Below are 22,317 nucleotides of genomic sequence, written 5' to 3'. Positions count from 1 at the left end.
TTCTTTATAAATATTGAATTCCATGAATCTGGACCCGGAGCTGAGTGCATGGGCATGTTTTCAATTTCTCTTTCAAAACCTGCTACGCTCGTGTTGATATCAGTTATCACAACTTGACCACAAATATATGGCTTTGGCGCAGTTTTCTTCATGTCCTTTGGTGATATCCGGGCTTGAGGGGTCTTGGAGTTCTAACAGGAATTTGGTGGCCTGGTATTTAATCAATGTTCCGGGTCCCAGTCTATCATGTGTTTTCCTCGAGGTGTGTCCCCTGGCCTGGTTTCGCTTCTATGTCTTCATTCCTGCTGCTTCTTCTCCTCCTCCTACCCCCTGGTAAGGTTAATTTTTATTCCCTGTAGTAAGTTAGCTTCAGGGAGTCACCAAATTCCCTTAGAAGCCTAGCATTGAAAGTAATAAAGGGACTCTTTCTGGTAGAGCTCCCGTGGCTTCCTGATTTCCTCCAGGGTCGTTGGCTTGTCAGTGTGTTGTTCATTAGCTCCAGAACTACCTTCAATAGCCAGTGGTAGGCAGGAGCTGAGCCACCTGGGGGCCACGAGGGGGCCTCGTAGCCTGGTGGATAGCGCGCAGGACTCGTAATTCTGTGGCGCGGGTTCGATTCCCGCACGAGGCAGAAACAAATGGGCAAAGTTTCTTTCACCCTGAATGCCCCTGTTACCTAGCAGTAAATAGGTACCTGGGAGTTAGTCAGCTGTCACGGGCTGCTTCCTGGGGGTGGAGGCCTGGTCGAGGACCGGGCCGCGGGGACACTAAAACCCCGAAATCATCTCAAGATAACCTCAAGATAACCTCAAGATAACCTGGTGTTGGGGTATGATAATAATGAGTTTCGAGCTAGTTTGAGTAAATCCTTTGTTTTGTTCGTATCACTTTCTTCGTTGTTTAGTGGTTTCGAAGATTCGTTTTCTGTAAACTCCTCCAGTTGTCTGTAAAGCTTTGCTGTATGCTTTCCTTGTGGGGAGGCAAATTGTCATTCTCTGTGACTGAGTGGGAGGGGGGGGGGAGGGGACAGGTTCTTGCTCTGGTCCCTCGTAGGTCAAACAGAACCTCTACGACTGATGTGACCTTTTACATGGAGAAATCTTAACAGGTTAGCTTGGAGGCGCCACTAAGATTCTACCGAAAAGACGCGTTTCATTACATTGAGCACTAGGTATTTGATGTTGGAAGTTAAGTTTTGTTATCAGTTTTTCTGTGGAATATATGTATAGGGATCAGTCATGGATAGAGGCTATATTAAATTTATTTCATAATATTTAAATGAAAACATTGCAGGATTAAGGAAGGAAAGACTGTGCTGACGCTAGAACAGAAAGAGAAACTTAAAGAGGAATTTAAGCTGAAGCTGGTAAAAGAGAAAGAAGAAAAAAAGAAACAGAGAGAGATTGTGAAGGAGCAGAAGCGTCTTTGTGTACAGTACATGAAGGAGTGGAAGCGTGTGCGGGATGATTTGGACTGTGATGACCACAAGGTGAGTATAAAGCCATATTGTATGAAACAGAGAGAGATTGTGAAGGAGCAGAAGCGTCTTTGTGTACAGTACATGAAGGAGTGGAAGCGTGTGCGGGATGATTTGGACTGTGATGACCACAAGGTGAGTATAAAGCCATATTGTATGAAACAGAGAGAGATTGTGAAGGAGCAGAAGCGTCTTTGTGTACAGTACATGAAGGAGTGGAAGCGTGTGCGGGATGATTTGGACTGTGATGACCACAAGGTGAGTATAAAGCCATATTGTATGCAGCACACTCTGTTTATTACCTATATATGGTTGTCGGTAAGAATAGTTAGCTCTATGGGTGCAACACTTAATGCAATTATACTTTTGATTACCTTCAAATGCCGTATCTACTTTTGAAGCTGTGGATTGAATTGGCCTCTCAGTTCATTCTATTTTTCAAATATGAAGATGGAGAAAGTTCAGAGGTATGCCACTAGACTTGTCCCAAAACTAAGAGTCATGTTCTTAGTTCTGGGACAGTAATGGTAATAAGAGTTCTTATTACCATTACTATTACTAATGGTAATAAGGATACTAAAAATAATAAGATTTGAACTACAGCAAGTATTTTGCACTCTCCTGAGTGTAGTATTAAGGTCTGCATTTATGGTTAGGATGAAACTGCATCTCAATGACTAATATGGTGGCAACCCAGGATTCGAATCCTGTTAACCTTCTTACTTGACCGTGTCGCCTCCATTTACCACTGCTGATGTTTCTGCGGGGATGTCTTGCAGGGAATTATGATCAGTTGTCCTTCCTGTCATTCTAGGATTCAAAGAACTGGAGTTGCTATTATTAAACGTATTCGTCCAAACCACATACAGTACTCAGACCTTGATAGTGCACTCAGGAGAGTATGAAAGACGATGTAGTTCAAATCTCTCCATAAAATACACAAATTCATAAGTGTGGGTTTTTATCCTGTATTATTATGTCTGTGATAAGACATTACTGTACCATTACTAAATAATAATAATAATAATAATATTAATAACAAAAAACCTGGACCATCTTCAGTAGAGGGGCCAATATTGTACTATATTAAACAAATCCACAAGGGCCGTGACGAGGATTCGAACCTGCGTCCGGGAGCATCCCAGACACTGCCTTAATCGACTGAGCTATGACAGGGTTAAAAGGGTTGAAAACGAAGTTCTACTGAACTTACTGGATCCCGTAGCCTCTCCGAGGCACAAACCAGGCTTTTACACAACCCCCCCCCCCCCTGCACCCGAGCTATGTCAACAGGCCGTTCTCCCTCTTCGCCCTTACATCATTACACACACAGATCACACTAACGTGATGCATCAAATGAACAAATATTCATATTTGTTCATTTGATGTATCGCGTTAGTGTGATCTCTGTGTGATGTTGTACTATATTTTCCTGATTCTATAAATTTGTTACTTCTTTTCTCCTACAGGACTTGCCAAAGCCTGCCCCTGTCCAATGTCGCATTCCAGATGAAATGTTCGGCAGCTTTGTGATGGTTTTGGAGTTCATCAATGTTTTCTCTGAGCTGGTGGAGCTTAAGGATGTATACCCACAAGGCATCACCTTTGATGTGCTGGAACATGCATTAGTTGAAAAGCAAGTGGCAGGTGAGATTAATTTATATTCAGTACTCGGTATTCCTGTAAATTGTGTTTTCTTGGGTAAATCTCCTCTTGTTTAATGTTTTTGTCTTTGTAATACTGACAGTATTTTTCCAGTCCTGTGTCTCTTCATAGCCAAGTGAATTGCTTGTAAGGAAACCATTGTCATGGCCTCAAGGCACTTGCTTAACTGTACACTTATATTGGATGTTTACAGTCTCATGTCTTTATAACTGCTATAAATTGTACAAAGTAGTTTGTGACACTTATTCTGTGGCATCCAGACCTATTGTGTTGGCATTCATAGTGCAGCCTGTTCTAAGGTTTCCCAAAGTAAAGAAAACGATCAATTTTAAGTGTCCTCTCCTAACCTATCAAACTAAGTCAGAGGGCCCAAAACAGAAAACGGGACAGTACATCACTTTCCCGAGCCACTTCCATTTTCTAGTACGAAATTTTTTTGCCCTGTGTAATGCATACGAGCGAGAGGCGAGGTTCTCTGTAGGAGGATAGGTTGCACAGTGACTGTGTGTTTCTTGTGTGAGAACTTAGTCTGTCTGACCTTACATTACTTAGGCATTATGTCTGGCTTTTCTGGGTACTGTATGTCATTATTTGTATGTTAAAACCATGCTGCCCAATAAGATGTGAGGTTTCTTATATATCTTCGGCAGCTTTGTTTAGTTAGCTTAAATATATGACCTCTGGTTCTTGAAGTTCCAGGTCCTGGGAATTCTTTCTTATCAATTTTGTTGATTCCCATTACTATTTTGTACATGGGGATCATATTGCCTCTTTTATTTTCTATCCTTTAGTTTTGGTATATTAACACTTTGGCTGCGCTGGTTCTGGCCTGGCGCACCATTTATAGGTTGCCATGGCATGCGCATGCATCACCTATAAGTTGCCTTGGCACATACACGCTCCGCCCAGCAAAGGTCAAAGTCGGCCGGGCGTTGTCCTTGAACTCTCTGTCACACTTCAATGTTTCTCTTTTTCCAGTTTTCTGACCTTACGTTTCGTGATAAGGTGTGTCATACTCAAGCTGCATCGTTCATTTTAGTATCAAATTGTTGGCAATAGAATAGCGTTCCAAGACCCCATAATAATCTGACAGTAAATGGAATTTTTACAACTATTTTATTTGTGGATGCCGTTAATGTTCTCTGCCGAACTACGTGTATTGATTTAAGGACTGCGATAACGGTATCCCGAAACCAAAGTGTTAATGCTTCTTAACCTCTCCTTGTTTGTCTTTCAGTTCTGGAAGTCATTCAGTTGCATGTCTTTGAACCTTTTCCAGTTTGTTGATGTGTTTTTTAAGATATTGGCACCATACAATCACAACATAATCAGACATTGGTCTCAAAAATGTTGTGAACAATTTCTTTAGTATTTCACCATCTCGTGTATTTAAAAGCAGTTCTGCAATTGGAAAGCATAGCATAGGCTCCTTGCACAATGTTCTTGATATGATCCTCAGGTGACAGTTTTCTAGTTAGAACCCTCCCTAATCACTTTCTTTATCAGAATTGTTTAAAGCTTTTTCACAAAATTTGTAAGTTGTATGTGGTCTATTTTTCTCCTATTCCACATTCATAATATAGCATTTATTCACATTAAATTCAACTTGCCAAGTTGTGCTCCATACACTCTTTCCAGGTCTTCTTGAAGGGCATGAAAATCTTCTAAGTTTATCTTCCCTAGCATCTTAGCATCATCAGCAAACATGTTTATATACAGTAATTCTGTATTCCTTCTGGTAGGTTATTGATGTAGACAGTGAACATTACCGGCCCAAGAACTGAACCCTGGAGTACTCCACTCGTGGCATTTCTCTACTCCGATAGTTTCTCTGATTACTGCCCTCATTTTTCTGTTGTTAGAAAACTTTTCATCCATGTTAGAAGCCTCCCTGACACTCAACACATGTTCCAGTTTCCAGAACAACCTGTTAGAAGCCTCCCTGACACTCCACACATGTTCCAGTTTCCAGAACAACCTGTTAGAAGCCTCCCTGACACTCCACACATGTTCCAGTTTCCAGAACAACCTCTTTGTGGGGACTCTTGTCAATAAGTATTTTTAGGTCCAGATAAATGTAGTCAATCCAATCATCTCTTTCTTGTAAAATCTCTGTGGCTCTATTGTAGAAACTTAAGTAAATTCATTACACAGGATCTTCCGGTTTGAAAATCATACTGTTCTGTTATTATATAATTTTTCTCCAGGAATTCTATGCATTTGGTTTTAATTATTTTTTCTAATATTGGAATAATATTACATGCAGGTCCATAACCAAGAGGGTCTTCCTTGCTGCTACTTTTGTTGAGTAGAACAGTGTTAGCCTTTTCCAATTTATCTGCTAGGACTCCTGTACACAGGGATGGCTGAAAAATCAATTGAAGTGGAATGCTGAGCTCAGGTGCACATTCTCTTAGAACCCATGGTGAAACTCCATGTGGGCCAACTGTTTTGTTCCTACCTACTTACGGGCTACTCATGCCCGTGTCACCTCTTGGGTGGTTTAATCTTCATTAATCTGATCCTACTTAGTTCCTTGAACAATTTTTCCACTTCATCTCTTAGACACCTCTATGTGCTCTATGTTGTCCTCTGGAATTCTTATTGTATCAGGTTCTCTGAAGATTTAATTTTGCACGAAGACACTTTGAAATTGTTCATTTAATGTTTCACATATTTACTTCATTTTCTGTGAATCTGTTTCCCAGTGTAAGGGTTACTAAGATTGGAGCAATATAAGGATTAAAAAGATTGGAGCTGTGCAAATGTTAATCCTCAGAACCTATTTTTTATACAATATGTTCAGAACATCTTTTTGTATTGTCTGTGAACATAAAATGCGTGTTTGGCACCCCAAAAATATATGTCTGCTTAGTAAATTAAGCAACATATCGCAATTGAAAATGTTTTGTGGATTTTCATATCTTATTGTATTTACTGGGCAGGTGTGTTCAATGATCTGATGCAGCTCCTGCTGCAGACCATTTTCATGCTGCAGGAGGAGGAAGATGACGAGGTGGAGGCTGATAACACTGCAGAAGAAGGTATGTCACTTAGGTCATCTTGAAGTTATCTTGAGATGATTTCGGGGCTTTAGTGTCCCCGCGGCCCGGTCCTCGACCAGGCCTCCACCCCCAGGAAGCAGCCCGTGACAGCTGACTAACTCCCAGGTACCTATTTACTGCTAGGTAACAGGGGCATTCAGGGTGAAAGAAACTTTGCCCATTTGTTTCTGCCTCGTGCGGGAATCGAACCCGCGCCACAGAATTACGAGTTCTGCGCGCTATCCACCAGGCTACGAGGCCCCCCCTATTCATGTGTATTGAATGTGAAATCTGTGTTATGAGGTATGATTACACAAGATTTTCCTGCATATTGTTTTTGGGGTCTAAGGTGGGATTACAGATGATCCACCGGCATATTATGTTTGGGTATAAAAGGGGGATTACAGGACACCTACTTCCATATAGAGTTGGCAGTGTAAGTGGGATTACAGGAGACTCGCTTGTATATTGTCTTAGGTGTAAGGTTGGATTACAGAGACCCACCTGCATACTGTGTCTTGGGTATAAGGTGGGATTACAAGACACCCACCTGCATATTGTGACTTGGGTATAAGGTGGGATTACAGGAGACTAGCCTTCCTGCTCTCATATGTATCGGGCATGAAGTTAGCTAAAATTTAATGCATGTGTGCATTCTTGTTGGGTATATTGCAGAGAGAGGAGACCCAACTCTTATGTTTTTGTTTTCTCATGATAAACACTTATATATTTCCCTATATTCTCCAAATTTTACATTTATATTCTCTAGGATTATAGGGCATAAAAATTACATTGGCTGCTCATGCTTTCAAAGGGTTGCCAGATTCATTATTTAATAACTAGTAAAGATTAATGAAGGCTCGTGTGTGTATGTACTTGGGTGTAAGGTGTGCTTCAGTGTAACCTTCATATGTATTACTGTACTATATTCCATGTTCCTTGTTGACGGAGAATTAAAGCAGTAGGTTGGCTTAAAGTTTTGCAGTTCTGGGATACTGTAATATATATATAAGCCCAAGTGGTTGGCCGTTCAAAAAACCAGCATTGAATATAATGAAAAGTCAATTTCTGGGTGAGCTCCGGAGGCTCCCCAAACCTTTTGCACTGATTCAGTGCCATACTACTAGGTGCTGTCCATCACAGAGTTCTTAGTGGCCAATCAGGGACCATGAACCAAAACCTGGTTCACTCAGAGAGAGGTGCAGGGAGCAGTGGCACTATGAACACCTTACCTTTAAAGTATTTCATATCTGCCACCACCAGGCAAGGGCACCCAGAAGGTCAGCGAAACATAACACACCACTGCATGGTTAAAAAGTTTTGGTTGTTTACATTGTGGGGAAGTTCTTGTGGCAATATTAGGGCTTCAGTCTCGTTTAAAAAAAAAAGCAGTACAGGCTGTAGTCAGTTTTGATTTGCTTATCTTCCTGGGTGCTTCCCTGGTTACCTTGAGGTTACCTTGTGAGGATTTCGGGGCTCAACGTCCCCCGCGACCAGGTCCCTAACGAGGCCTCCTGGTTGCTGGACTGATCAACTAGGCTGTTGGATGCAGTTGCTTGCAACCTGACATGTGAATCACAGCCAGGTTGATCAGGTAGTGGTGATTGATGTCTGATATTGCCTGTCTTTCCCCCTCCCCCCTACCCAATCACTTTGGGGATGGACAATAGAGCGACGGTCTTGCTTCATGCAGGTCAACATTCAATTCCCGATCTTTCATCTAGTTAGGTACCATTCCAATTTCCCCTGCATCCCATGCCAAATCTTTATCCTGACCCCTTCTAAGGGCTATATAGTCATAATGGCTTGGTGCTTTCCCTTGATAGTTCCATCACCCACACATACACGAGGCAGGACCAAAGAGTCAAAGCTCAACCCCCACAAGCACAACTAGGGATTAATTGAAATTAATTATCCTGTAATTGAGTACAACTACAGGATACAGTCTCCGTGGTGTAGTGGTAAGACACTCGCCTGGCGTTCCGCGAGCGCTATGTCATGGGTTCGAATCCTGGCCGGGGAGGATTTACTGGGCGCAATTCCTTAACTGTAGCCTCTGTTTAACGCAACAGTAAAATGTGTACTTGGATGAAAAAACGAGTCTTCGTGGTAGGGATCGTATTCCAGGGACCATAGGATTAAGGACTTGCCCGAAACGCTACGCGTACTAGTGGCTGTACAAGAATGTAACAACTCTTGTATATATCTCAAAAAAAAAAAAAAAAAAAAAAAACTAGGTGAGAACACACACCCTCCTTGTCTTCCCCCACTCCCTCCCTATCTCCTCTCCCACACATACCCTTCCCATTTCCCCAATGCACACCCTTTCTGTTGCCGCTCATGCACATACCTTCCCTGTCCTCCCCAACACACCCTGTCTCCTTCCACACACACCTGAACATACTTTTTGCAAGTCGGTATCTGAATATGAACACTAATATTTATACATGCTAAACTCTATAGACTTTGGGTTGCAAATTTCGTGTGCATCAACTTCACGAAGGCGGTATTATTAATTGTGCCGAGGTTAATGAGGCTAGCTCTAAGTGTCTGGCTTCCAACCTCACACTGACGACCTCTTTCTACAGATACTGTATAGATAAAGATGGGATGCTCTTCGTAAGTTTTAGGTCATTTTTCCTGTGCTTGTAGTGCTTTTTCTCTGGTACCATGTCAATTTTTTCTCGAATTCAGAATAAGTATACAGTACTCAGAAGTGTTATTGGTATTTTACTTGTCTTGTGGTACCAGATTCATGTGGTAGTACAAGATACGGAAGGTATTACACACAGAAATCACAATAGAGTGATGCATCAAATGAACAAATCCACAAAGGGCCGGGATGAGGATTCGAACTTATGTCCGAGAGGATCGCACAGTTGATAAAGGCGCATCTGGGATCCTCTCGAATGTAGGTTCGAGCCCTCGTCACGGCCCTTGTGGATTTGTTCATTTATGGAAGGAAATATGGAAGACTGTTGTTGCTTAATATATGTACGTAATAGTCTTTTCTAGACAGGTAGCCCATTATATTCCCTTACCTTTTGCTTATATAATTGGGAAACAGATCAGTTGTCATGATAAGAAATGCATGTTTTATAGTTGTTGCCGAAATACAGTATAATGTGAAATTTTGAAAAATATTTATTTCCTTATGTTGTAGTAATGGAAGTGGATACGAGTGACATCTCTATTCAGGAGGCAGTGCGGGTAGCCAACAGAGCGTCCACCTGGAGCCAACAGTATCATGGACTGCCACTTCAAAAGATGCCACTGGATGCCCTAACGGTCACGGAGATTTTGCGTTTGCATCTTCTGGCATCAGGGGCCACCAGTGTTGCCAATGGACGGTGGAGGTAAATGTTGATGTATGTTTTATACAAATAATTATGTTTGACGTGTTAACAATTTGACGTATGAATTACGGCCCAGTTGATCAGGTATCCTTTGGAAATGTTCATCAGTTACTCTTTTGAATACCACAAGAGGTAGGCTAGTTATTCTCCTTATGTTTAGTGGAAATGTTTAGAAAAATTTTGGGCCCTTGATGTTGATAGAATTTTCTCTCAGTATACCTATTGCACCTCTACTTTTCAACAGGGCTGTTTGGCATTGCACGTTATTTCTCCTGGTCTCACGTGTGACCCAAGTGTAATTACAGGATGAGAGCAATGCTCGTGTTGTCCTGTTTTCACGGCACTCTGTCATATAACGCTTCTACTGATGGTTTTGGTCTCTACCACCACTTCACTTATCTTGTTCCAACCATCTACCACTGTTTGCAAAAGTGAATTTTCTTATACTTTACTGTATTTCTTTAGCAGTTTTGTTTAGTTAGCTTAAATCTATGACCTCTTGTTATTGAAGTTTCAGGTCTCAGGAATTCTTCCTTGATCAATTTTGTCGATTCCCGTTGCTATTTTGTATGCAGTGATCAAATCACCTCCTTTTTTTCTATCTTTTAGTTTTGACATATTTAATGCCTCTAACCTGTAAGCAGCAACCAACAGCCTGGTTGACCTGACCATCAACCAGGAGCCCAGATTAGAGACCGGGCCTCAGGGATGTTGATCCCCAAAATCAACACAAGGCAACGTCTCCTTGTAGCTCTTTGTCTTTTAGTTCCGGAAGCCATTTAGTTACATGTCTTTGCACCTTTCCAGTTTGTTGATGTACTTCTTTAGATATGGGCACCACACAGTCACTGCATATTCCAACTTTGATCTCACAAAAATCTCACAGGCCATTTTCTCTCACTTTTTTTTTCTCTCATTTTTGTGTCCGGGGTTTTAGAGTTTGGACAGGGTCCTGGCTGCCTGTTGTTAATGTTGCAGGACCCTCAGCGGTCTTTTGAGGGTCTTTTGAGTTGTGCGGTACAGCCTCTTCCTGCGTACATCCTTTTTTTCCTGTTCTTTGGGTAGTTAGTTCCCAGGAACCGACGGGGCTCCCCACAGACAACCAGCATTGAATGTAATGAAACATCATTTTCTGGGTAGAACCCCTGGAGGCTCCCTGGCACCCTCTCTTTCCCTGGTCGGCGGGTTTTATTTCTGTTTTCAGTCTCCAAATTGACAGTCCGGCTGCTGGCTTGGTGAGCCGGGACTCCCCTCTTCCCTTCTTGTGGTGGTCAGCGCGAATGAGCGTCGCGCGGCATGATGTGTTGCTTGTTAACTTGTTTTTCTTTTGGGGAGTTTCTAGCTTGTGTCTGGTTTAAGGTTGCAATTTTTCTACTAGGATGGGTCTGTTTTGAAGCACCTACCTTTCTGGGTGCTCAACCCTGGTCAATGGGACACACGAATACTTTCAGACATGAGAGTTTCATAGGCCATTGCTCCCTGCGCCTCTCTGAGGGGATCATGTTCTGGCTAGTGGTCTCTGGTAGGCATGACAACTCCATATGATTAAAACCCCATACTAACATTAGCTAATATCAGTCCAATAGCTCCAGTGAGCCTCCAGAGCTCCACCCAGAAAATGATGTCTCATTACATTCAACGCTGGTTTTTTAAAGCTTTTTCACAAAATTTGTAGGTTGTGTGTGGTATATATTTTTAGGGCCTAGAAATGACGACATTTTTGTCTACCCTGAACCATTATCAAGTCGTATGGGGTGTCGATCAAGTCGAGCACATACGACTTGATAATGGTCCAGGGCAGACCGAAACGTCGTCGTTTCGTCATCTTCTGGTGTGTGGTTTGGTCGTCACAAATTAGGTGTTTGTCTTGGCAATTTATGGCACTGACAGTGCCACATGTTTGGGATTTTTCTATTGTATTCAAAAAGTAAATGACAATCGCTGGTTTTTTTTTCAATGTGTTGCCATACCCGTGTGTTCAGTATGGAAAAAAGACCTTTCACTTTAGTTTACACGCTGTGTCCAATAACTCAATGTATTGACATATAATGACAAAAAACAGTGATATCTAAATGAATACCTAATTATTGTAAATTGCAATGCAATATCTCTCATATCTCATCCTTGTCAACTGATGTAACCCTTCTCATTTTTTATTCTCTAAGCTCTGTATGTTAAATTTAATGGTGTTACCGGCAAAATGCCACTTTCAAAAAAAGGTTGTTTCGCATTTTAGCTTTTCATCACATTTTGTGCTCTCTTCTCGGCAAACAATTTTTAGGTGGGGTTATCTTATTTTGCCAAATTAAATATAAGTGAATAAAAATTGAATCTAGTTACAATAAAATAATGAATATGAGGGGAGGTGAACAGTTAGCAAAGAAATGTAATACCTTCATTTGACAGGCACTTCAATCGTGGAGGCTTCAAGAACTGGGATGATCCAGGACTGCAGTTCAAGCTAGAGGAGCCAATCATCATAAAGTCCCTGGCCACCCAGACCATATATGACCTTTCCCTTGGTATGTACCACTCGCATACAGTTTTCTCCAATCCCAAGAACCACATCAAGTTCTAATCAATCATTGGTGCCTACTGGAGGTCAGGACCAGCATATGGTCCTCTCGGTAGAAGGCAGGTTTAGGCCTTCACCTCCCTACTTTTTGCAGTAGGGGAGTGGGCATACTAAATCATCTATAGTACTGAAAGGCAAACCTCTAGGATGGTAGAGTGCACGTAACTGTTGGAACAAAATTTGCAACCCTAAATCACACTGTTTACACTTATCAATTTCCAACTGGTCGTTAGCTTCATGCCCTTGCCACCGGGTGCCTGTTCCACTAACCGATGGGTCGGAGACGGCTACCCCATTCATTCACACACGTAATGCACTACAGCTCTGACCCCCCTCTGATTCCGACCAGCTCTGTGGGCAACACCACTCCGATTTTGAACACTATTCACTGGCATTCATATACAGGTTTTCATGGTGACCTATCGTGTGATCACTTGTTCGCCTCAGCTATTAGGTGGTCAGAGTTGCCTTCTCTAGTTGCTGCTGGAGTTGTTGTATTTGGTCATCGTCATCATCCCCATCCCCCACCTGGAAGAAGATCCGGGCGTCTGCTTCTTTTGCCTACCTCCTCTTGGGGGCCATACTCTGGGGGCCAGAGTATGGCCCCCAATGCTTCATGTGCTTCATGAATGTATGTGCTTCAGCTCCTCATTATCTTTAATATCCACAGTAATGTTTTCCCTGGGGCTGTGGCGGCAGCTTTACTTTTCAGAGCTTTTCGTGTTACTTTTGCAGTCCTTATCTGGTGCACATGTCCTTGAGCTGCCTGTTAGGTAGTTGGGATGCTGGTTGCTGCAGATGATAGTCATTTGCACTCCTTTCTGGCATCCCCCACCCCTTTTTGGTGAGGTGCCTGCCATCTCCATCCTTTCGCCAGGGCAGTATATAGGCCTTCAGTCTATTTTCCATGGAGCTTGACATGTTTAAGGGGGGCTACATGGGGTTTCTCCACCCCTTGGTCACAGTGTCTTGGCTGTTGCTGTTGTTGCTTTCCTTTCATGTATTTGACAGGATTCTTGGCTCTGCCCCTGGGCCCTCTTTTTTCTGTTCTGTAGAAGGGCCTTCTTCTTTCTGTACTGTAGAGGGGCCCTCTTCTATCTTTACCATAGAAGGGCCCCTCATCTTTCTGTACCGGATGTCCCGTAGGATGGAACTACGGTATATCCTCGATCTATCGGGATTGAATAGCTTCATTTCCTGTCCGACCTTCTGCATGAACAGCTCAGGTTTGCCTAATGCTATAGATGTATGGTTGGATAGTGTCCCTGGATTTCAAGGATACATATTGGCATGTCCTGATTAATCCAGGGTTCAAGGGCTAGTTAGGTGTCATTGTGGGGCATCAGGCTTACTGCCTCAAGGGTCTTCATTTGGCTTGTTTGTGGCTCCCTGTGTATTTGTGAGGTTAATGTGTTTGGCTGCCTCAATGACTGGCTAGTTTCGGCCAACTGCTAGGCTAACGTAGCTCCTTGAGCAGTTAGATCTATGATATAGATGGTCTTTTCTGGTACCATTTTCATGAATTGGAACTGTTTGCCTTTTTTCCCATACATCTTTTAAGATTCCTGTAATTAAAGATTCCTAAAAGTTAATTGAATTTGAATTCTCAGCTCGGGGTGCACATTCCCTCAGAACCCAAGGTGAAAGACTCTGTCTGGGCCAACTGCTTTATTTCTATCGAGCTCCTTGAGCATTTTGTTTGCATCTCTAGAGACCTCTATGTACTCGGTTGTTCTCTGACATCTGTATTGTGTTTGGTTCTCAGAAAATCTCATTTGGCATAAACACACTTTAGAAATGTTCATTTAGTGTTTCACACATTTTCTTTTCTTTCTCTGTGAATCTGTTTCCCATTTTCAACCTTTGCATTTTATACTTTATATGCAACTTGCTTTTATTGAGTTTAATGGATAGGCCTGATCCTGTTTTGCATTTGTTCACTATCTCTTTCTGAAAATTTCTTTCCGCCTCTCTTCTCACTGCCGTGTAGTTGTTAACTTGTTTTGTAAATTTTTTCCAATGTGACTTATACCGTATTTTGTTAATCTAAATGTTTTATATTTTCACACACAAAAAAAATTACAGTGCACAGCAAATTGGCAACTCGTGATTATTGCAAGATTATTTAGAACTAAATATAATAAAATTGATTTCAAGTAAAATTCAAAATGCAACTAATAATCAGGGTTTTAACCCTTAGACAGCAGCTATGGAGAAATGCTCATACCCGTCTGCACAAAATATAAAAAAAAAATAATTCAAAAAATTTTTGTTATAGGATTATTAATTTGTATGCAAAACGCAAGTACGAAAATAAGTGAATATTTATCGTTTCACTGAGTGAAGGCGCTGTGCAAGGCTGCCCCTGGCACTTGTCAACAAGGCTGCCCCTGGCACTTGTCAACAAGGCTGCCCCTGGCACTTGTCAACAAGGCTGCCCCTGGCACTTGTCAACAAGGCTGCCCCTGGCACTTGTCAACAAGGCTGCCCCTGGCACTTGTCAACAAGGCTGCCCCTGGCACTTGTCAACAAGGCTGCCTCAGGCACTTGTCAACACCCTGTGCTCGACTTTACTGATGCTTCCTGTTTTATCCTCTGTTGTTTCACTGATTGTTAACACTTGATTTTAATTATTTGCATCCACAGAGAGCTATTATATCCATATTTGCATCATACATGTAAAACCCCAGACAAAATTGTTTAAATCGTCATATGACGATGACCGCATTCCCCTAGTAACATTCATGTCAATAACTGCAATCATAACATGCAATGGTAGCAGGATTTGTTTCATTGGTTAAGGTAAACTCAATTACATTTACATAGACCTATTATATCCATATTTGCATCATATGGATGCACATTTTACATGTATTTTACATCATACATGTAAAGACTCCGTCTGGGCCAACTGCTTTATTTACATCATACATGTAAAACCCAGTCATTAATTGTTTCAATCTTCATATGATAACTGCATTACCCTGTGAATCAACAAGTGACGATGTCCACAGCCTAAGGGTTAAAGTGGCAATAGAAAGAAATGTCTAAAAAAAAAAGTAACCGAATTGACTCAATCCCCTAAAGTTAAGATGCTACAGTACTGTATTGGCTTCCAGTTACTGTACTGTATTGTACTTGAGTATGTTGTGTATTTTATTTTACCTTTTTGCAAAAAAACATAACGTGGGTGAAACTTTTTACTTTATTTCAGCCCATAAGTTGAAAATATTGAATGTGCTGGTGGGGCAGATCCTGACTTATGCATCAGTTCGAGACACCATCGATGACAGCATAGAGAAGCTGAGGGAGATGAAGAACAAGCTGCGCCTGCATCAGTTTACCCAGATCAGGAAGGAGAAAGAGCTAAATGCTGCCAGGTATCATTTTCCCCACTTCTCAATTTTTATGCAATATTCTACATGGATGATTCTCACTTAACCCCTTGCACTGCACATAGCGCCTTAAAGCGCTCGACCAGTGGTGCGCACAACACCTTAAGGCATTTTTAGGTAAAGGGAGCGATTCAAAATTCCTGCGGATACATGGAGCTCACATCCTGTGCCTTAGGACTCTAGAAAGTAGATGCCATCTTAAAAAAAAATGTCTGCATTCCTCCTGGCTGTGAGAGTCTCTGTACTGAGAGAGCGCCCGGGGCTGGTGCATGTAGCAGGCGCTCACAGCACCACTTAATAATGCTGAATCAAATATGTAACTGCATTTATTTTTCAATGATAGTCTCATAGATGATCCTGACTGTGATAAGACTATGTACAATGTTCAAATATCAGTGAATACCCCATCAACCAGGTATCAAGCAGGATAGGCTGGTGGTTTTGGGGGAAATATTATTAAAGTTACTGTTAAAGCTAAAAAGTTAGGAAATGAAACTTTCAGTAACAGCAGCACTTTTTAATCACAGGAAACTTAAAAGTTTTATTTTTTTGCATGATCTGTCAGTAGCCCAACTGTAGTTATGTACACATTTTAGTGTTTTCCTGTTGCAATCTTATTTTAGCAATACAATACAGTATACTATACAGCCTATACACACATTTACTAGTCAGTAATCATTTGTCATGGTATTTTAAAATATTGTACTTATTTATGTTAATGGATTTGTGTATTGTAAACATTGACACATGTCATCCAATACCCTGACAGCAAAGCTGCATAATTGTTACTTTTTTACTTGATGAAGTGATGGTCAACTTGGTCACTGTATATTAAGGTCTGGATTTTCCATGTATGTTGATGTTTACCTGGAGAAGGTCTCGAGAGTTCTTTTACTCCCCGAACCCAGCATAAAGCCACTCTCGACTGTGAGTAGATAGGATAGGATGGATTCCATCCCTCGACTGGAATGAAGTCATGAGGGGGGGGGGGGCTGATGTTTATTTAGCTTATTATAAGAGAAAATGGTGTTGAAAGTATAACAGATAGGTGTTCCATTCACCTGGGCTGTATGGGGCGCGAACTGTGGACCCCACGAGTGTGAGGCCGAGGCTCTATCGACTGGGCTATGAGTAGTCTTAAAAAGGAAAATTAAAGCAGTAGTCTTAAAAAGAAAAGCAGCAGCATCCTGCTGCCGAGATTCGAGACCCCGTACAGTCCAGGTGAATGGAATGTTTATTTCCACAGAAGAGTGGATGACGATTTATATAACAGATAGGGGGGGTTGATAAGATAAATAATGGGTAGGTTCTAACCTAAAATGGTTGTTGGAACATGGCTTGAAGCCCAAATTGTAGCTCTGATGTTTTCCGTACATGAGAGTCAAGGAAGGAGTGGAATAGCAGTTGTATAAAAAAAATTTGTGTATTCCAGGCTGCAGGAGAAGCGTGAACGTAAGCAGAAGGAGCGCGAGCGTCTTGTTAAAGAGGCTGAAAAGAAAGCTGCAGCAGCTGCCATGACAGGAGAAGCTGACAAACCTATTGAACTGGATGAGGATGAAGAGGAGGAGGAGGAGGAGGAAGAGGACGAGATTGAGAAGGCTGCTCGTGAGGAAAAGGAGGAGAAAAACAAGGCGGCTAGAAAACAAGACTTCTTAAAACGGGAGAGAGAGCTAATGCAGCAGGTTGGACGTGTTTGAGTTGGTTCCTCTATCAGCTCACTTCCATATTTGTCAGTTCCAATTGTCTTCTATACACCTCTCACACCCTCCCTTCTGGCCTTCCTTCCCTTCCTTCCCTCCTGTCCTTTCCCTTTCCTCTTAAGTTTTAATTCATTAAATCATTTCCCTTGATTTAAGTTTTTAAAATTTCAAGGTTTTTTTCTGGCCCTAGTATCCATGCCAAATTCCTCATCTTGTGGAGAGGCAAAACCACCAAAACATTGCTGAGCATCTTCATAGTATACAGTCTCTTAGTGGTACAACCTGGTCCATGGGGTGGACGAGTTAGGTGGTATTAGGAGGAAGTGCCATGTTTACGTGTTATGTTGTCGTCGTGTGAGGTTAAGGAGACAATACTGGGGTGGGCAGGGGCATTATCAAGCACTAGCAAAGCCCAAACTTCACTTGGCCACAATACTGGGGTGGGCAGGGGCATTATCAAGCAATAGCAAAGCCCAAACTTCACTTGGCCACAATACTGGGGTGGGCAGGGGCATTATCAAGCACTAGCAAAGCCCAAACTTCACTTGGCCACAATACTGGGGTGGGCAGGGGCATTATCAAGCACTAGCAAAGCCCAAACTTCACTTGGCCTCGCTTTGTGTTTCTTGATTTGAGAGTTACGAATTTCCTTGCAGAAACCAAGAAAGAAAGAAATGTTGTAACAAGCCTCACTCAATTGCAGCTGTGCGGTTGAGTGTGGCTTCTTAAGCCACTCTTCACATCAAAGGATAGTAGATAGATTAAATGTCATCCACTATGGGATAACCCCTATGGTTCTATTGAACCAGTGTGGGTCACCTTATCTTGAGGTTATCTTGAGATGATTTCGGGGCTTTAGTGTCCCTGCGGCCCGGTCCTCGACCAGGCCTTTACCCCCAGTAAGCAGCCCGTGACAGCTGACTAACACCCAGGTACCTATTTTACTGATAGGTAACAGGGGCATAGGATGAAAGAAACTCTGCCCATTGTTTCTCGCTGGCGCCCGGGATGGAACCCGGGACCACAGGATCACAAGTCCAGCGTGCTGTCCGTTCGGCCGACCGGCACCTTTGGTTTAGCTGTTGTGGAGTTGTCAAGATTTTGGATCAAAGCCATAATTATACTCATAGTTAATCAGTCCACACCTTTGAGATGTACCAGGGCTTCATGGATTGTATACATCTTCCTTTCTTTAAAAAATTTTTTTTTTTAATTTTACAGTGTTTCCAAACTACAAACATTTGTTTTGTGGACCTTTCATATCGTGTATTTTCATTTGCATTTGTTTTTACAATTTTAAAACCGTTTATCACTTTTTTCAAGCATTATGGCACCATTTGTATAAGAGATAATTGTATTATGGACCTTTGGTTTGGCTTCTGTTTCCTCCTATGCAAATATATTTATGTAAAACATTTTAATTAATAAAACACTTACTTTCAGGTACTTAATATGGCTCAGGGCATCAACTGGATACCTTTAGGCCAGGACAGAGCGTATCGTCGATATTGGTTGTTCAGCTCCCTTCCTGGGTTGTTCGTGGAAGACTATGAGCTATACCCAGGAGTGTGTCGACTGACTCCAACGCCCTATAATCCCCAGTCCAACCCCGAGCTGACAGAGGGTCTTGAAGAGCTCTTCAAGATTCAAGCAGAGAAGAACTTGACAGAAATAATGACTGAAAAGGAGGACAAGAATAATAGTGACAAAGAAAATGAAGCAAGTGAGAGCCCTGCCAAACAGGCTAAATGCACTCCCAGTAAAACATTGCTACAGACACCCAATCACATTCGACCCTCCAATCTGGTTAAGAATGAGAAATCTCCGGCGATATTATCTTCGACCACCACTGGTGCAGAGTCTGAGTTAAAGATGGATGTAAATAAGCCTGTAGTAGTGAATGGTGAAGTAAAGTTTGAGCTGGCAAAGGTTAAAGAAGACCCGGTGAACAGTAGTGAACCTTTGCCAGACATATTTGGCTTGTGTACCGCCGACCCCATAAACTGTCCAGTGCACTGTAACAGAACTAATCGACACAAATGGTTCTTTTTTCATCAAATAAGGGACTTGGATTGTCTTATTTTATCTCTTAATAACCGTGGTAGCCGAGAAAAAGAACTGAAGGACACTTTAGAATGCTATAGGACTACCATTGAAACTTCCATGAAGTCCTGTCCAATATACAAACTTGACCCATCTCTGGTAGGTACTAATATATGGTTTATATTGTCAGAGTTGTGGTGTGCAAGTTAAATATATGAACTGTTGGCAAGACTAGTCATGTGCCATTGATGAAATAAATGTCATGGGGTGATCTTTTGAAAGATTATGGTGGTAGTTGAACTATTGACAGACAGAGATATGTGGTAGATAAGTTCTCTGTTAAAGCCGTTCTTAACCTTTTCATGATAACACCTTCCCTTGCCAGTGGATTACCCAATGTCTCGGGTACCCCCTTCTCCCCTCCTTTGCCAGTGTCAAAATAATCACCATCAGACATTATATATATGGGTGACGGTAGTAATATGACTTTCAAAGATATCAATAGCTTAGTTTCACTTAGTTTCGGGATAGTTAGGAAGAGAACAGTTTAAAGAAAGTCATAAGAATTTTATTAGATTTATTTATTGAAAAGGCAAATAAAGTTGTTTGAAGAACTGACCTTAAATGGATACTAGTTCAAAAATTGATAATTGTTTGTAGCAAAAAGGGAAGGTGTTCATAAGGGCTGAATGATGGGAGCAATTTAACTACGACCACGCCAGCACATTGACTGGGAAGTGGGAAGATGTCCGTGTTGAGTGATCTGATCGCTGATTGGTTTGTGGTCTAGCGGCCTCAATTTTTTTTTTATAATGATTGTTAATTATAGTCTAACAACTTTTATGGAGGAGCTTTTTGGTGGCTCCTTGAAGCTATCTGGTTCCGATGGCTTCCTCCCTACATAGTTACATCAGCTATAGGACTCCTTTTGGCATATTGGGGACCACAACGAGAACCTGGTCCCCTCACACTGGCACAGAATTGCATCCAGAAAGTAAATAAAGCGGTACAACAATTACAAGGTTCACATAGCATGAAGCGCTGAAATAGCCGAGTCACTCTAATTCAAATGGTTCACTCGACTAGCTTGAAACACCTAATGTACAAAGCCACTAATAGATGGCGACTTGAGAGCTCCTGGCTTCAGACCCAGCAATGATTCAGTCCTGTCGCTGATGTCGGAGCATTCTGACTTTTTCTGAGCCATCAGGCCATGACGTTGTCCTGTGTGGGCCACTTGCTTGTAGTTCATTCCTAACCTTTAGTATTTGCTGCACGTGCATGACTTGGTTTTATATGTGCTATAAGCTTCATATGTTTAGGGCAGCCCTACACTGAGTACTCCTTTAGCATTGCTCGTGCCCTGACAAGAGTGCCTTCTCTCATGTGTTTGGGAAAGTGACCCCGAGGGGCGAGGCCACCGGGATGGAGAGCTTTGCCCTGAGTAGTGCACTGGTAACTTACTCTGTGGGACTGGCTAGGGGGCTTTTTATTTTTGTTGTGGAGTGCACTAGGGGTCGGGCACTTTTTCATATAGAATGCAGCAGATACCCTTCATTGCAAAGTTAATCCTGCTGGCTGCATTTGATGTCTGCTCTTCTGGTGAACGTCCCTAATGCCTGCATCTCCTGCTTTATTACACTCCTTCAGGCCCTGGTAACTCTCCTACTGGTATGTAGTGTGGCTCATAATGAATTGGCCCATCGAGCCTGTATTCACTGCGTGAGAATTTGGTGGGTGCATGTTGGCCGTGCTACATGCAGACAGTAAGTCTGTCTCCACTGTGCTCCTTATTTGGTCAATGCCACCTTTATCCCAAAGTCCTGTGATGGTTACTCTCATTAAGTGTGTGTCTTCTCTGAGCCTGCCTTGTCTGACAGCTGCCAGCTTGTGGGCTTTTTTTTTTTTTTTTTTTTTTTTCTCTCTCTCCTGAATTCATAGTTTGTAGCTTAGGATTTGATTGGCTGCCCTAGAATTGACCACTAGCTTTCCTCGGTATGGGAGAACATTTTTTGGTTCTCCCTGCTGGATCAGGAGCATGCTTTCTTTATGGACTAGCTCCTTTGAGTTCGGGTCTGCTTCTGCCTTTTGGCATCAGTATGAAGTCCCTCATTTGTCCTGGCTTGCTGCCAATCCATTCCTTTCCTTGGGGACTTGGAAGTGTTTGAGTCGTATCTGAACGCTTGATTGGCAGGAAGTGTGATGCAGCACACTGCATCATTAGGCACGGTGAGGTGCTGACCCGCCACTCATCCGCCTAGTAACATCACAAAACTAGTAGTCACTAGCCACAGCACAACCACTAGTATTGGAGGCCTGGTTACTACATCCAGAAAATGAGTCGTCTTGACTATGTCCATGGGGAAGAGGAACAACAGGTGTCATAGCCGTGGCAGTGGTGTAGATCAGGGACACAGTGGCGGAGGTGGCCTAGCCTAGGAGACACTTTTTTTTTTTTTTTTTTTTTTGAGATATATACAAGAGTTGTTACATTCTTGTACAGCCACTAGTACGCGTAGCGTTTCGGGCAAGTCCTTAATCCTATGGTCCCTGGAATACGATCCCCTGCCGCGAAGAATCGTTTTTTCATCCAAGTACACATTTTACTGTTGCGTTAAACAGAGGCTACAGTTAAGGAATTGCACCCAGTAAATCCTCCCCGGCCAGGATACGAACCCATGACATAGCGCTCGCGGAACGCCAGGCGAGTGTCTTACCACTACACCACGGAGACATTGATTTATCAATTTGGTTGATGATAGGGAAGAGTTTCTGAGAGTTGGTACTTCAAAAACAAGAGGTCAGAGATTTAAGCTAACTAAACAAACTGCTGAATAAATATAAAAAATGTCATTTTCACAGAGTGGTAGACAGTTGGAACAATTTAAGTGAGGTGGTGGTGTAGGCCAAAACCGTAAGTACTTTCAAAGCATTATATATCAGTGTGCTGGAGAGACAGAACACCACGAGCATAGCTCTCATCCTGTAACTACACTTAGGTAATTACTTATTAGGTAATTACTTAAGTAATTATTATTAGGCTATGATATATTGAATCCCAG

General features: G+C 42.2%; 1 protein-coding gene across 1 annotated transcript in view; it reads left to right on the top strand.

The window, feature by feature from the left end:
- LOC123771258 (ATP-dependent chromatin assembly factor large subunit) overlaps positions 1-22,317 on the top strand; it is a 66,745-nt gene that overhangs the window by 20,439 nt on the left and 23,989 nt on the right. Inside the window, exons 7-14 of the mRNA XM_069305185.1 lie at positions 1,294-1,735; positions 2,947-3,124; positions 6,088-6,186; positions 9,350-9,542; positions 11,949-12,064; positions 15,332-15,497; positions 16,945-17,194; positions 18,656-19,414. Of these exons, the coding sequence (XP_069161286.1) occupies positions 1,294-1,735; positions 2,947-3,124; positions 6,088-6,186; positions 9,350-9,542; positions 11,949-12,064; positions 15,332-15,497; positions 16,945-17,194; positions 18,656-19,414 (2,203 nt within the window). The remainder of the gene's footprint in view (positions 1-1,293; positions 1,736-2,946; positions 3,125-6,087; positions 6,187-9,349; positions 9,543-11,948; positions 12,065-15,331; positions 15,498-16,944; positions 17,195-18,655; positions 19,415-22,317) is intronic.

Source organism: Procambarus clarkii, chromosome 54, assembly GCF_040958095.1.
Source record: "Procambarus clarkii isolate CNS0578487 chromosome 54, FALCON_Pclarkii_2.0, whole genome shotgun sequence".
Taxonomy (NCBI): domain Eukaryota; kingdom Metazoa; phylum Arthropoda; class Malacostraca; order Decapoda; family Cambaridae; genus Procambarus; species Procambarus clarkii.
This window is presented reverse-complemented; position numbering and strand designations above follow the sequence as displayed.